Source organism: Nycticebus coucang, chromosome X (assembly GCF_027406575.1).
Source record: "Nycticebus coucang isolate mNycCou1 chromosome X, mNycCou1.pri, whole genome shotgun sequence".
Lineage (NCBI taxonomy): Eukaryota > Metazoa > Chordata > Mammalia > Primates > Lorisidae > Nycticebus > Nycticebus coucang.
This window is the reverse complement of record NC_069804.1, coordinates 176,237,231-176,252,997: the sequence shown is the minus strand read 5'-3', so window position 1 is coordinate 176,252,997 and position 15,767 is coordinate 176,237,231. Positions and strand designations below refer to the sequence as shown.

General features: G+C 37.0%; 1 protein-coding gene across 1 annotated transcript; it reads left to right on the top strand.

The window, feature by feature from the left end:
* The first annotated feature begins 573 nt into the window (after nt 1-573).
* Nucleotides 574-995, top strand: LOC128578064 (peptidyl-prolyl cis-trans isomerase NIMA-interacting 4-like). Its single transcript, XM_053580484.1, has one exon. The coding sequence runs from the start codon at nt 603-605 to the stop codon at nt 993-995; it is 393 nt and encodes a 130-aa protein (XP_053436459.1). The 5' UTR covers nt 574-602.
* The last annotated feature ends 14,772 nt before the right edge of the window (nt 996-15,767 follow it).

The window sequence follows — 15,767 nt, the reverse complement described above, 5'->3', positions numbered from 1 at the left end:
TCCATATTGTAGCATATAACAAGATTTTCTCTTTCGTTAAGGTTGAATACTATTTCATTGTATGTATACAACATATTTTCCTTACCTGTTCATCCACTGATGAACATTTAAGTTGTTTCCACTTCTTTGCCACTACGAATAATGCTGCAATAAACATGCAAGTAAAAATATTTCTATGGGATCTTGATTCAATTCTTGTCCATAAATATCAAGAACTATATTACTTAAAATGGTTAAGATTGTAAATTCAATGTTATGCGATTTTAATCGCAAAAGTAAATTAATAAATACACAAATGAATAAATAATCAAAGAAAAGCAGTTTGTCACACCTGAATGTGGTGGAAGACAATCCAGTGGTAACTGGGGCCCACTTCAGGAAGATATTAAAGTTATGTGTTGATATTGCAGGAGTCAGGGAGAGTGGGTATGTATAGGGACATCTAACAAATGAATAAATATATTGGGTAAATATTTTGGAAAATAAATACATATATTGAAGATGATGGTAGACAGGATTTAACTGTTAGGTAAGGCAGTTACAAATGGGTAATAGGGTTACACAACCGCGAGCAGTTGCGAGTTGGACTACAAGTTTCAAAGATGCCGCCCAAGGGAAAAACCGGTTCTGGAAAAGGGAAAGGGGAAGCAGCTTCTGGAAGCGACAGTTCTGACAAGAAGGCTCAGGGTCCCAAAGGTGGTGGCAATGCAGTAAAGGTCAGACACATTCTATGTGAAAAACATGGCAAAATCATGGAAGCCATGGAAAAGATAAAGTCTGGAATGAAATTCAGTGAAGTGGCTGCACAATACAGTGAAGATAAAGCAAGGCAAAGGGGTGACTTGGGTTGGATGACCAGAGGGTCCATGGTTGGACCTTTTCAAGAAGAAGCATTTGCCTTGCCTGTAAGTGGGATGGATAAACCTGTGTTTACAGACTCACCAGTTAAGACAAAATTTGGATATCATATTATTATGATTGAAGGGAGAAAATAAATCATATGAAAGACTGTAAAAAAACAACAAAAAACAAATGGGTAATAGGATTAAATTAGTGTGAATGCTGAACTGTTGGATAGCTATTAGAGGTACTGGAGTGAGCACAGTGGTTGTTCAAAATACATGTAATATAGAAATAAATATTAATACCAATATTAAATGGTATATAAATAATGTATATGTAAATGTGTATGTCTTTATGTGTGAATATGAATATGCATATACACATACATATACACACAAATACTTAGTACATTAAGCATCCCTGGAAGCAGTGACACTTTAGTTAACAATAAGCACCCTTAACATCCAAATCTTGGCTTATAAATATTATACTTCCTCCTTATTGACAGTTCTATTTTTCAAGGTTTTTTGTTACATATAGAATAAGATGTTTTGAGATAAAAACCATATTCACATAACTTCTCTTATAATATATTGTTATAATTGTTCTGTTTATTATTAGTTGTTGTTAATCTCTTACTGTACCTAATTTATACATTAAACTTTATCATAGGCATGAACATTTAGGAAAAACATACCATATTTAGGGTTTGGTATTATCTGTGGTCTCAGGCATCCACTGCAGGTCTTGGAACATATCCTCTGCAGATAAAAGGGGACTGCGGTCTACCCACCTTCCAATAAAAGGACCCAGAACTATTGCAGAAATAATTGCATCTAGGAATAGGGCAAGAGAAGAACTAGGTTAACCTGAAGCCCTTTGGTGATTCTCATAATAAGGAAGTACTAAGAAAGTGCTTTAAGTATGATCAGTGTGAGGACTGATTTTGTATGTTAACTTGACTGAACCATGAGGTACCCAGATATTTTATTAAATATTTCTGGATGTGTCTGTGAGGATATACCAGATCAGATTAACAGTTGAATTGTAGACTGGGTAAAGCAGATAACCCTCCCCAGTGTGGTCTGCAGCTTCACTCTCTTGTTCATCCTCCATAATACATATACTTATGCACATAAACATATTTCCTATTGGTTATGTTTTTTCCTGGCATATCCTGACTAATATTAATACAATGAATAGGGGTAATGTTAAAAAAGGATACCCTTAAAGTTAAATGTGCACTTATCATATCATCCAGTCATTCCACTTCTAGATATTTACCCTAGAAAAATTAAGGCATATACCTATGCTAAGATTTGTACATGAATGTTTATTAACAGATTCATTGTAATAGCCCCAAATTAGAAACAACCTACATGCCCATCAAGAGGTAAATGAATAAAGAAATTGTAGTATTTCTGTAGAATAGAATAAAAAGGAATAAGGTACAAGTGCATGCAACAACATCTGAAAAATGTTTTGCTCGGTAAAAGAAGCCAGACACAAATGAATATATATGAAATATATATGGAATTTAAGAACAGGCAAGACTTACCTATAGTGACGGAAAGCAGATGAGCAATCCAAAGGAGCAGGAGGGAACCTCGTGGGAATATAAAAATATTACCCCGTTTCCCCGAAAATAAGACATCCTCCGAAAATAAGACCTACTTACAGGACCGATAAGACATCCCCTGAAAATAAGACCTAGCGCATCTTTGGGAGCACACCTTAAAATAAGACACTGTCTTATTTTCAGGGAAACAGGGTATGTATCCTTATTGTTGTAGTGATTATTATACATTTGCTGAAATACATTGAATTGGTCTCCTAAACTGTGTGTATTTTATTTTAATATAAATTATACCTCAGTTAATGTTATTTAAAAAGAAAAAAAAAACTAGCAGAGAAACCCTCTGAATAAGAACAAATAAAATCACTCCACATAGGCAATCATGAATTTAGAATTTCAAATTAAACTATTATTTGTTTAACTCTTCCTACACGCTTATCCACTGTACTCTATATGCATTCCTGACACAAGCCCCCTTTACCTAAGGCTGAACACAGACCCCATTTCCTGGGCCCAAACAGGCTAATAAATCAGCTTCATAAAATGTTTCACCTAAGCTCCTGCTTCCAGGGAGGAGCAGAATGCCTCAAACATGACCATATTCTTGTACAAGGCAGTTTTAAAATTAACTTCTGCCCACAGGCCCCGGGTGCCAAACAGTTGTGGCATATTTTAGACATACATTCCATCTCCCCAAACTCCCTGCCTGCAAGGTGGGAAAAGCTACATATAACCCTCTAGATAGAAAACCAAAACAGGCTACCTGCTAGAGAACATCCCTCCACTGCCCTGGGGCTTTCCTTTTTCCTTTCTCTTATCTCTAATAAAATCTGTCCTGTCGCTTACTCCTGGTAGTCCATGAATTCATTCATTGAATTTCCAAGCCTAGGGACCTGGCAACCTTACCTCAGTGAATCCTTAAACCATCCTGGAAGGTAGAGATTATTATTAATCCCACTTTACAGTAACAGAAGCTAAAAACTCAAAGAGATTAAATGACTTGCCTAAGATCATATAGTTAGTGACTAAGCTGTATTTAATTTGTTTGTTGGCTCTAAAACTCACACACTTTCCCACTATGCTGCAGTACTGCTTTAAAATGTTCAAGTGAGAAATGTGAGCAAGATAATAGAATATTGTTCTCTTGGTATTGAAACATATTGGTTTCATGGGAAAGGTCACAAGGCTGGGGGAGGTCAGAAGTCTAATCTGGGATTCATGCCAAGGTCTGAGTCCCATCATGTTGGCACATACTTAGACTGGGTATATATCAGTGTGTTACCAATGTGGGCTGTAGCTCATGTTGACTGTTTAGTTCTTTTTCTGTAGCCAAGTCTCAGTGGACTTCTCTAGGATTCTTCCGGAATCTCTGTTCAGGCAGATGCCAGTGATCTTCCCATTGCCTGGAATTATCTCTTCTACCTCTTCACTTAGTTAATGCTTATTTATAATTTAAATACCAGTTTACATTTTATTTCTTTAGATAACCTTCAGGTACCCTTAAAGAAATCAAGTCTCGAGTGTGCACCTTTAGAATACTAAAAATTTCAGTAACATTCTGCAAAATTGTAAAGAATTGATGGTGTGATTCCTATTTTTGCTTTCTCTTAGTAAGATACAAGCTTTGAGAGAGCACAAGTTTTGTCCTGCTCACTCTTAACATCGCCAGTGTCTAGTACCATACCAAGAATGCAAGACACTCAATTGATACTTTTATTTTATTTTGTTTTATTGTTTTATTTACTTTACTTTTTTGAGACAGTCTCTTCTGTGGTCCCAAGGGAAGAGTGCCTTGGTGTCAGCCTAGCTCACAGCAACCTTGAACTCCTGGGTTCAAGTGATCTCCTGCCTCCCAAGTAGCTGAGGCTATAGGCTACAGGCTAAAGGTTACAGGCACCTGCAGCCAAAACACTGGCTAATTTTTCTATTTTTAGTGGAAATGGAGAATAGAAATTTGTCTATTTTAAGTATAGCTCAGCTTGAGCTCAAGTGATCCTCCTGCTTTGGCCTCCCACAGTGGTAGGAGATGCTTTTGTATTTTACATATTTTATATAAAAGAATGGAGGCATGGATACAAATGTTTGAGTCTTATGCAACCATACCTGCCATCTCCTCTGTATTCAATTAGAACAGTGTTTCCTAAATTTCCCTAATCATAAAAATTACCTGGAATGATTGCTAAAAATATAAATTTTCAGACAAGTAAGCATGGGTATGGTCCAGAAATCTCTTTTTTATTTTATTTATTTTATTTTTACCAGCATACTAAGTGGTTTTTGTGGCCCGGTAAATATGGGAAATACTAATTTCAAATGTCTGCATTTATTTGAGTATTATATATATATTTTTTGAGACAGAGCCTCAAGCTGTCGTCCTGGGTAGAGTGCTGTGGCATCACAGCTCACAGCAACCTCCAACTCCTGGGCTCAAGCGATTCTCCTGCCTCCGCCTCCCAAGCAGCTGGTACTACAGGCACCCGCCACAACGCCAGGCTATTTTTTGGTTGCAGCCATTGTTGTTTGGTGGGCTTGGGCTGGATTCAAACCTGCCAGCTCAGGTGTAGGTGGCTGGCACCTTAGCCGCTTGAGCCACAGGCGCCAAGCCATATTTGAGTACTATTTGACAACTGGGTCTATAGCTTGATTAACCCTGTTTTTAAATGTAGTACTTTAGTTATCTAAACATCTTATATTAAAGAATATGTTATGTACAGTGCTGAACTTGCAATTTTGATCATAGGCCCCCGCCCCACATCACTGCCTGCCATGAATCATCATGGGTGACAGAATGACATCCAAAGTCCTTACCCTGGCATTGAAAGACTTCTGGGATCTAACCCAAAGCTCCTGTCCTATTGACCTTCTTCACATGACCTCATGTCATGTGCACCAAACCACTTACAATTCCCTATAAAAACCACACAGTACAAATAATGTTTTTTATTTCAGTTGAGATATTTCTCTATGTCAAAATGTCTTTATCCCCATTTCTTTTTTTATTATTATTGTTGAAGATTCATTGAGGGTACAAGAAACCAGGTTACATTGATTGCATTTGTTAGGTAAAGTCCCTCTTTATAATTGTGTCCTGACCCCCAAAGGTGTGTCACACACCGTGAACCCCCAACCCCCTCCCTCCTTCCCTCTCTCTGCTCTTCCCTTCCCCCATCCCCTACCATGTATTAGGTCATTAATTGTCCTCATATCAGGATTGGGTACATAGGATTCTTGCTTCTCCATTCTTGTGATGCTTTACTGAGAATAATGTGTTCCACTGCCAACTAGGTTAATACAAAAGATGTAAACTCTCCATTCTTTTTAATGGCTCAATAGTATTCCAAGGTATACATATACCATAGCTTGTTAATCCATTCCTGGGTTGGTGGGTATTTAGGCTGTTTCCACATTTTGGCGATTGTAAATTGAGCTACAATAAACAGTCTAGTGCAAGTGTCCTTATGGTAAAAGAATTTCTTTTTCTTCTGAGTAGATGCCCAATAATGGGATTGCAGAATAAATAGGAGGTCTACTTTGAGTTCTTTGAGGGTTCTCCATACTTCCTTCCAAATGATTGTATTAGTTTGCAGTCCCACCAGCAGTGTAAGTGTTTCTGTCTCTCCACATCCATGCCAGCATCTGAAGTTTTGAGATTTTGTGATGTGGGTCCTTCTCACTGGGGTTAGATGGTATCTCAGGGTAGTTTTGATTTGCATTTCTCTAATAATTAGAGATGATGAGCATTTTTAAATATGGTTGTTAGACATTTGTCTGTGTTCTTTGGAGAAGGTTCTATTTATCTCTCTTGCCCAATGGTATAAAAGATTGTTGTCTCTTTTTATGTTGCTTAATTTGAGTTCTCCATAGATCCAAGTTATCAAGCTTTTGTCTGATTCAAAATATGCAAATATCTTTTCCCATTGTGTAGGTTGTTTATTTGCTTTGGTTGTTATCTCCTTAGCTTTTCAATTTAATTAAGCCCCATTTGTTTATTTTTTTGATGTTGCAATTGCCACAGAATTCTTCTTAAAGTCTTTCCCCAGGCCGATATCTTCCAGTGTTTTTCCCATGCTTTCTTTGAAGATTTTTATCATTTCATGTCTTAAGTTTAGGTCTTTTATCCATCTTGTATCAATGTTTGTGAGGGGAGAAAGGTGCAAGCCCAGTTTCAGTCTTCTACATGTGGATATCCAGTTCTCCCAGCAACATTTATTGAATAGGTAGTCTTTCTCCCAGTGTATGTTCTTGTTTGGTTAATCGAAGATTAGGTGGCTGTAAGATGTTAGTTTCATTTCCTGGTTTTCTATTTGATTCTAAATGTCCATGTTTCTATTTTTGTGCCAGTACCATGCTGTTTTGACCACTATGGCCTTGTAGTTCAGCCTAAAGTCTGGTAGGCTGATGCCCCCAGCTTTATTTTGTTAATTTTTAAATTTTTTTATTAAATCATAAACACATAGATCATGTATACATTAATGGGGTACAATGTGCTGATTTCATATAGAATTAGGAATGCTTACATCACACTGGTTAATATATACTTCATCTCGTTTACTTAATTATTGTGTTAAGACATTTATACTCTATACTAATAGATCTGACCTGTACCCTTGCATTTTGCACCATAGGTGTGATCCCACAATTCACTCTCCCTCAATCTGACCTCTCCCCTCTCCTCCCTCCTCCCTACTTCATCTTGGGCCATAGTTATGGTCTATTCTTCATATGAAAGTGTGAGTGATTGTAAATTGGTTTCAGAATAGTACTGAGTAAATTGGATATTTTTTTCTTCCATTCTTGAGATACTTTACTAAGTAGGATATGTTCTAGCTCTGTCCATGTAAACGTAAAAGAGGTAAAGTCTCCATGTTTTTTAATGGCTGCATAAAATTACCTGGTATACATATATCACAATTTATTAATCCATTCATGGGTCGATGGGCACTTGGGTTTCTTCCATGACTTGGCTATTATGAATTGAGCTGCAATGAACAATCTGGTGCAAATATCTTTGTTATAAAGTGATTTTTGGTCTTTGGATATATACCTAGTAGAGGAATTGCAGGATCAAATGGCAGGTCTACTTTTAGATCCCTAAGTATTTTCCATACTTCTTTCCAAAAGGGACGTATTAGTTTGCACTCTCACCAGCAGTGTAAAAGTGTTCCCTTTTCTCCACAGCCACACCGCCATCTGTAGTTTTGGGATTTTGTTATGAGAGCCACTCTTACTGGAGTTAAATCATATCTCAAAGTGGTTTTGATTTGCATTTCTCTGATGATTAAAGATGATGAGCATTTTTTTAATTGTTAAATCATAGCTGTGTACATTAGTACAATCAAGGGGTACAATGTACTGGTTTCATATACAATATTCTCATCAAACTGTTCAACGTAGCCTTCATGGCATTTTCTTAGTTATTGTATGTAGGCATTTGTATTCTGCCTTTAGTAAGTTTCACCTGTACCCATGCTAAGATGCACCATAGGAGAGGCCCCACCCATTACCCTCCCTCCATCCTAACCTCCCCCCTCCCTTCCCATTCCTTGACCCTTTCCTCATAGTCTTGTGCTATAGTTGGGCTGAGTACACTGGATACTTTTTCTTCCATTCCTGAGATACTTTGCTACGAAGAATATGTTCCAGCTCCATCTATATAAACATGAAAGAGGTAAAGTCTCCATCTTTCTTTAAGGCTGCATAATATTCCATGGTATACATGTACCACAATTTGCTAGTCCATTCGTGGGTCGATGGGCACTTGGGCTTCTTCCATGACTTAGCAATTATGAATTGGGGTGCAATAAACATTCTGGTACAGATGTCTTTGTTATATTGTGATTTTTTGTCTTCTGGGTATAAACCTAGTAAAGGAATTATAGGATCAAATGGCAGGTCTATTTTTAGGTCTCTAAGTATTCTCCAAACATCCTTCCAGAAGGAACGTATTAGTGTGCAGTCCCACCAGCAGTGTAGAAGTGTGCCCTTTTCTCCACATCCATGCCAACATTTCTGGTTTTGGGATTTTATTATATGGGCTACCCTTAGTGGGGTTAGGTGATATCTCAAAGTGGTTTTGATTTGCATTTCTCTGATGATTAAGGATGATGAGCTTTTTCTCATGTGTTTGTAGATCGTGCATCTGTCTTCTTTAGAGAAGTTTCTCTTCAAGTCCCTTGCCCAGCCTGAGATGGGATCACGTGTTCTTTTCTTGCTAATATGTTTGAGTTCTCTGTGGATTCTAGTTATTAGACCTTTAGCGGAGGTATAACCTGCAAATATTTTCTCCCATTCTGAGGGCTGTCTGGTTGCTTTACTTACTATGTTACTGGCTGTGCAGAAGCTTTTCAGTTTGATCAGGTCCCACTAGTGTATTTTTGATACTGCTTCAATTGCCTGGGGAGTCCTCCTCATAAAATATTCATCCAGACCAATTCCTTCAAGAGTTTTCCCTGCACTTTCTTCAAGTATTTTTATAGTTTCATGTCTTAAGGTTAAATCTTTCATCCAGTGAGTTTGAGTCTATCTTAGTTAATGGTGAAAGGTGTGGGTCCAGTTTCAATCTTCTACAGGTTGCCAGCCAGTTCACCCAGCACGATTTGTTAAATAGGGAATCTTTTCCCCACTGAATGTTTTTAATTGGCTTGTCAAAGATCAAATAATGGTAAGCAGCTGGATTCATCTCTTGGTTCTCTATTTTGTTCCAGACATCTACTTCTCTGTTTTTGTGCCAATACCATGCTGTTTTGATCACTATTGATTTATAGTACAGTCTCAGGTCTGGTAGCATGATTCCTCCTGCTGTGTTTTTATTGCTGAGTAATGTTTTGGCTATTCGAGGTTTTTTCTGATTCCATATAAAACGAAGTATTATTTTTTCAAGATCTTTAAAATATGTCAATGGAGCTTTAATAGGAATTGCATTAAAATTATATATTGCTTTGGGTAGCATAGACATTTTAACAATGTTGATTCTTCCCAACCATGAGCATGGTATGTTTTTCCATTCGTTAACATCTTCAGCTATTTCTTTTGTTAAATTTTCTTAGTTCTCTTTATAGAGATTTTTCACGTCCTTTGTTAGATAAACTCCTAAATATTTCACCTTCTTTGGCACTACTGTGAATGGAATAGAGTCCTTGACTGTTTTTTCAGCTTGGTTATTGTTGGTATATATAAAGTCTACAGATTTATGGGTGTTGATATTGTAGCCTGAGACATTGCTGTATTCCTTGATCACTTCTAAAAGTTTTGTAGTAGAATCCCTAGTGTTTTCCAGGTATACGATCACATCATCTGCGAAGAGTGAATGTTTGATCTCTTCTGACCCTATGTGGATACCCTTGATCGCCTTTTCTTCCCTAATTGCAATGGCTGAAACTTCCATTACAATGCTAAAGAACAATGGAGACAATGGGCAACCTTGCCTGGTTCCTGATCTAAGTGGAAATGATTTCAATTTAACTCCATTCAATACAATATTGGCTGTGGGTTTGCTGTAGATGGCCTGTATTAGTTTAAGAAATGTCCCTTCTATACCCATTTTCTTAAGTGTTCTGATCTTGAAGGGATCCTGGATATTATCAAAAGCTTTTTCTGCATCAATTTAAAGAATCATATGGTCCTTATTTTTTAGTTTGTTTATGTGCTGAATTACATTTATAGATTTATGTACATTGAACCAGCCTTGAGACCATGGGATAAATCCCACTTGATCGTGGTGTATAATTTTTTTGATGTGTTGTTGCATTCTGTTTGTTAGGATCTTATTGAATATTTTAGCATCAATATTCATTAGTGATATTGGTCTATAATTTTGTTTTCTTGTTGGGTCTTTCCCTGGTTTGGGGATAAAGGTGATGTTTGCTTCATAGAATGTGCTGGGTAATATTCCTTCTTTTTCTATATTTTGGAAGAGGTTTAGTAATGTAGGTGATAGTTCTTCTTTAAAGGTTTGGTAGAATTCTGATGTAAAGCTATCTTGTCCTGGGCTTTTCTTTTATAGGGAGATTTTGCATAGTTGATGCTATTTCAGAACTTGATATAGGCCTGTTCAACATTTCCACTTCATTCTGGCTAGGACTTGGTAGGTGGCGTACTTCCAGGTATTGGTCGATTTCTTTCAGATTTTCGTATTTCTGAGAGTAGAGTTTCTTGTAGTATTCGTTAAGAATTTTTTGAATTTCTGAAGGGTCTGTTGTTATTTCGTCGTTACCATTTCTGATTGATGAAATTAGAGATTTTACTCTTTTTTTCCTGGTTAGGTTGGCCAGAGGTTTATCTATTTTATTGATCTTTTCAAAAAACCAACTTTTGGATTTATTGATCTGTTGTATAGTTCTTTTGTTTTCAATTTCATTTAGTTCTGCTCTGATTTTGGTTATTTCTTTCCTTCTGCTGGGTTTGGGGTTGGAGTGTTCTTCTTTCTCCAGTTGCTTGAGATGTCCCATTAAGTTATTAACTTCCTCTCTTTCCGTTTTCTTGAGGAAGCTTGCAGTGCTATAAATTACCCTCTTAGGACTGCCTTTGCAGTATCCCAGAGGTTCTGGTAATTCGTGTCTTGATTGTTGTTTTGTTCCAAAAATTTGGTGATTTCTTTCTTAATCTCATCTATAACCCATGTATCCTTCAGCATAAGGTTGTTTAGCTTCCAAGTTTTGTATGGGTATGCAGGTTCCTGTTGTTATTTAGTTCAACTTTTATTCCATGATGGTCTGAGAAGATGCAAGGAATAATTTCTATTTTTTTTAAATTTGCTGAGGTTAGATTTGTGGCCTAGGATGTGTTTGATTTTGGAGTATGTTCCTTGGGCATCTGCTGCATACAAGAATCACATTTTAAATTAAGGGACAAATATAGACTCAAGGTGAAAGGATGGTCATCTATACTCCAGGCAAATGGAAAGCAGAAAAAAGCAGGTGTTGCAATCCTATTCGCAGCTGCAATAGGCTTTAAACCAACCGAAATAAGGAAGGATAAGAATGGACACTTCATATTTGTTAAAGGTAATACTCAATATGATGAGATTTCAATTATTAATATTTATGAACCCAACCGGAACGTACCTCAATTTATAAGAGAAACTCTAACAGACATGAGCAACTTGATTTCCTCCAGTTCCATAGTAGTTGGAGATTTTAACACCCCTTTAGCAGTGCTGGATAGAGCCTCCAGAAAGAAGCTAAGCAAAGAAATTTTTGATTGAATTTTAACTATTCAACATCTGGACTTAACAGACATCTACAGAACATTTCATCCCAACAAAACTGGATGAGCATTTTTTCATGTCTGTAGGCTGTGCTCCTGTCTTCTTCAGAGAAGCTTCTGTTCAAGTCTCTTGCCCATAATGAAATGGGATTACTTGTTCTTTTCTTATTACTAAGTTTGAATTCTCTGTGGATTCTTGTTATTAAACCTTAGTCAGAAGCATAACCTGCAAATAACCTTTCCCATTCTGAGGGATATCTACTTGCTTTACTTACTGTGTTCTTGGCTGTGCAGAAGTTTTTAGTTTGATCAGATCCCAATAATGTATTTTTGGTGTTACTTCAATTGCCCGGGGGGGGGGGGTGTCCTCCTCATAAGTAGTCTCCTAGGCCAATTTCTTCAAGTGTTTCTCCTGCACTCTCTCAAGAATTTTTATAGTTTCATGTCTTAAGTTTAAGTCTTTTATCCAGTAGGAGTCAATTTTTGTTAAAGGTGAAAGGTATGGGTCCAGTTTCAGTCTTCTATAAGTCACCAGCCAATTCTCCTAGCACCATTTGTTAAATAGGAAATCTTTCCCCCAGTTTACATTTTTGATGGGCTTATCAAAGATCAAATAACGATAAGTGTCTGGGTTCATCTCTTGGTTCTCAATTCTGTTCCTTACATCTACCTCTCTATTTTTGTGCCAATACCATGCTGTTTTGATCACTATAGATTTATAGTATAGTTTGAAGTTAGGTAGCACGATTCCTCCTGATTTGTTTTTATTTCTGAGTAATGTCTTGGCTATTCAAGGTTCTTTACTGGTTCCATATGAAACAAAGTACTGTTTTTTTCCAGATCTTTAAAGTATGATGATGGTGCTTTGATAGGGATTGCATTAAATTTGTAAATTGCTTTGGGTAATATGGACATTTTAATAATGTTTATTCTTCCCAGCCATGAGCATGGTATTTTTTTCCATTTGTTAACATCTTCAGCTATTTCTTTTCTCATAGTTTCATAATTCGCTTTATAGAGATCTTTCATTTCCTTTGTTAGGTAAATCCCCAAATATTTCATCTTCCTTGGCACAGCTATAAAGGGAATAGAGTCCTTGACCGTTTTTTTGGCTTGACTATTATTGTTATATATAAAAGCTACTGATTTGTGAGTATTGATTTTGTATCCTGAGATGCTACTGTATTCCTTGATTACTTCTAAGAGTTTTGTAGTTGAGTCCCTGGGGTTTTCCAGGCATAAAATCATATTATCTGTGAGAAGTAAAAGTTTGATCTCCTCTGACTCTATTTGTATACTCTTCATTGCCTTCTCTTGCCTGATTGGGATGGCTGAGACTTTCATTACAATGTTAAAAGTAGAGGAGACAATGGTAAACCTTGCCTGGTTCCTGATCTGAATGTTAATGTTTTCAATTTTACTCCATTCAATATGATATTGGCTGTGGGTTTGCTGTAGATGGCCTCTATCAGTTTAAGAAAAGTCCCTTCTATACCTATTTTCTTAAGTGTTCTGATCATGAAAGGATATTGTTAAAAGCTTTTTCTGCATCTATTGAGAGAATCATATGGTCTTTGTTTTTTAGTTTGTTTATGTCATGTATTATATTTATATATATATATTTTTTATTAAATCATAGCTGTGTACATTAATGCGATCATGGGGCACCATACACTGGTTTTATAGACCGTTTGACACATTTCTATCACACTGGTTAACATAACCTTCCTGACATTTTCTTACTTAGTGTGTTAAGACATTTATATTCTACGTTTACTAAGTTTCACATGTACCCCTGTAAGATGCACCACAGGTGTAATCCCACCAATCACTCTCCCTCCGCCCACCTCCCCCTCTCCCCTCCTTTTTCACTTCCCCCTATTTTTAGGTTATAACTGGGTTATAGCTTTCATATGAAAGCCATAAATTAGTTTCACAGTAGGGCTGAGTACATTGGATACTTTTTCTTCCATTCTTGAGATACTTTACTAAGAAGAATATGTTCCAGATCCATCCATGTAAACATGAAAGAGGTAAAGTCTCCATCTTTCTTTAAGGCTGCATAATATTCCCTGGTGTACATGTACCACAATTTATTAATCCATTCGTGGATCGATGGGCACTTGGGCTTTTTCCATGACTTAGCAATTATCAATTGGGCTACAATAAACCTTCTGGTACAAATATCTTTGTTATGATGTGATTTTTGGTCTTCTGGGTATATACCTACTAGAGGAATTATAGGATTGAATGGCAGATCTAATTTTAGATTTCTAAGTGTTCTCCAAACATCTTTCCAAAAGGAATGTGTTAATTTGCATTCCCACCAGCAGTGTAGAAGTGTTCCCTTTTCTCCACATCTATGCCAACATCTCTGGTCTTGGTATTTTGTGATATGGGCTAATCTTACTGGAGTTAGATGATATCTCAAAGTAGTTTTGATTTGCATTTCTCTGATGATTAAAGATGATGAGCATTTTTTCATATGTCTGTAGGTCGAGTGCCTGTCTTCTTTTTTTTTTAATTTTTTTATTAAATCATAACTGTATACAATGATATGATTATGGGGCATCATACACTCACTTCATAAACCATTTGACATATTTTTATCACAGTGGTTAACATAGCCTTTCCGGCGTTATCTCAGTTACTGTGCCAAAACATTTACATTCTACATTTACCAAGTTTCGCAAATACCCCTGTAATATGCACCACAGGTGTGATCCCACCGGTTCCCCTCCCTCTACCCACCCCCCCTTCCCACTTCCCCCTATTGTTAAGTTGTAGCTGGGTTATAGCTTTCATGTGAGAGTCCCAAATTAGTTTCATAGTAGGGCTGTGTACATTGGGTATTTTTTCTTCCATTCTTGGGATACTTTACTAAGAAGAATATGTTCCAGCTCCATCCATGTAAACATGAAAGAGGTAAAGTCTCCATCTTTCTTTAAGGCTGCATAGTATTCCATGGTATACATATACCACAGTTTATTAATCCATTCGTGGATCGATGGGCACTTGGGCTTTTTCCATGACTTAGCTATTATGAATTGGGCTGCAATAAACATTCTGGTACAAATATCTTTGTTATGTTGTGATTTTTGGTCTTCTGGGTATATGCCCAGCAGAGGAATTACAGGATTGAATGGCAGATCTATTTTTAGATCTCTGAGTGTTCTCCATATATCTTTCCAAAAGGAATGTATTAATTTGCATTCCCACCAGCAGTGCAGAAGTGTTCCCTTTTCTCCGCATCCACGCCAACATCTCTGGTCTTGAGATTTTGTGATATAGGCTAGTCTCATTGGAGTTAGATGATATCTCAAAGTAGTTTTGATTTGCATTTCTCTGATGATTAAAGATGATGAGCATTTTTTCATATGTCTGAAGGCCGTGCGCCTGTCTTCTTCAGAGAAGTTTCTCTTCAAGTCTCTTGCCTGAAGGCCGTGCGCCTGTCTTCTTCAGAGAAGTTTCTCTTCAAGTCTCTTGCCCAGCCTGTGATGGGATCACTTGTTCTTTTCTTGCTTATATGTTTGAATTCTCTATGGTTTCTGGTTATTAAACCTTTGTTTGGAGACATAACCTGCAAATATCTTTTCCCATTCTGAGGGCTGTCTGGTAGCTTTACTTACTGTGTTCTTGGCTGTGCAGAGCTTTTTCGTTTGATCAGGTCCCAGTAGTGTATTTTTGAAGCTGCTTCAATTGCCCAGGGGGGTCCTCCTCATAAAATACTCACACAGACCCATTTCTTCAAGGGTTTTTCCTGCCCTCTCTTCTAGCATTTTTATAGTTTCATGTCTTATGTTTAAATCTTTAATCCAGTGATAGTCTATCTTAGTTAATGGTGAAAGGTGTGGGTCCAGTTTCAGTCTTCTACAAGTTGCCAGCCAGTTCACCCAGCACCATTTGTTAAATAGGGTAACTTTCCCCCGCTGAATGTTTTTAATTGGCTTGTCAAAGATCAATAATGGTAAGTAGCTGATTCATCCCTTGGTTCTCTATTCTGTTCTAGACTTCTACGTCTCTGTTTTTGTGCCAGCACCATGCTTTTTGATCACTATCGATTTATAGTATAGTCTGAGGTCTGGTCACGTGATTTCTCCTGTTTTGTTTTTATTTCTGATTAATGTCTTGGGTATTCGAGGTT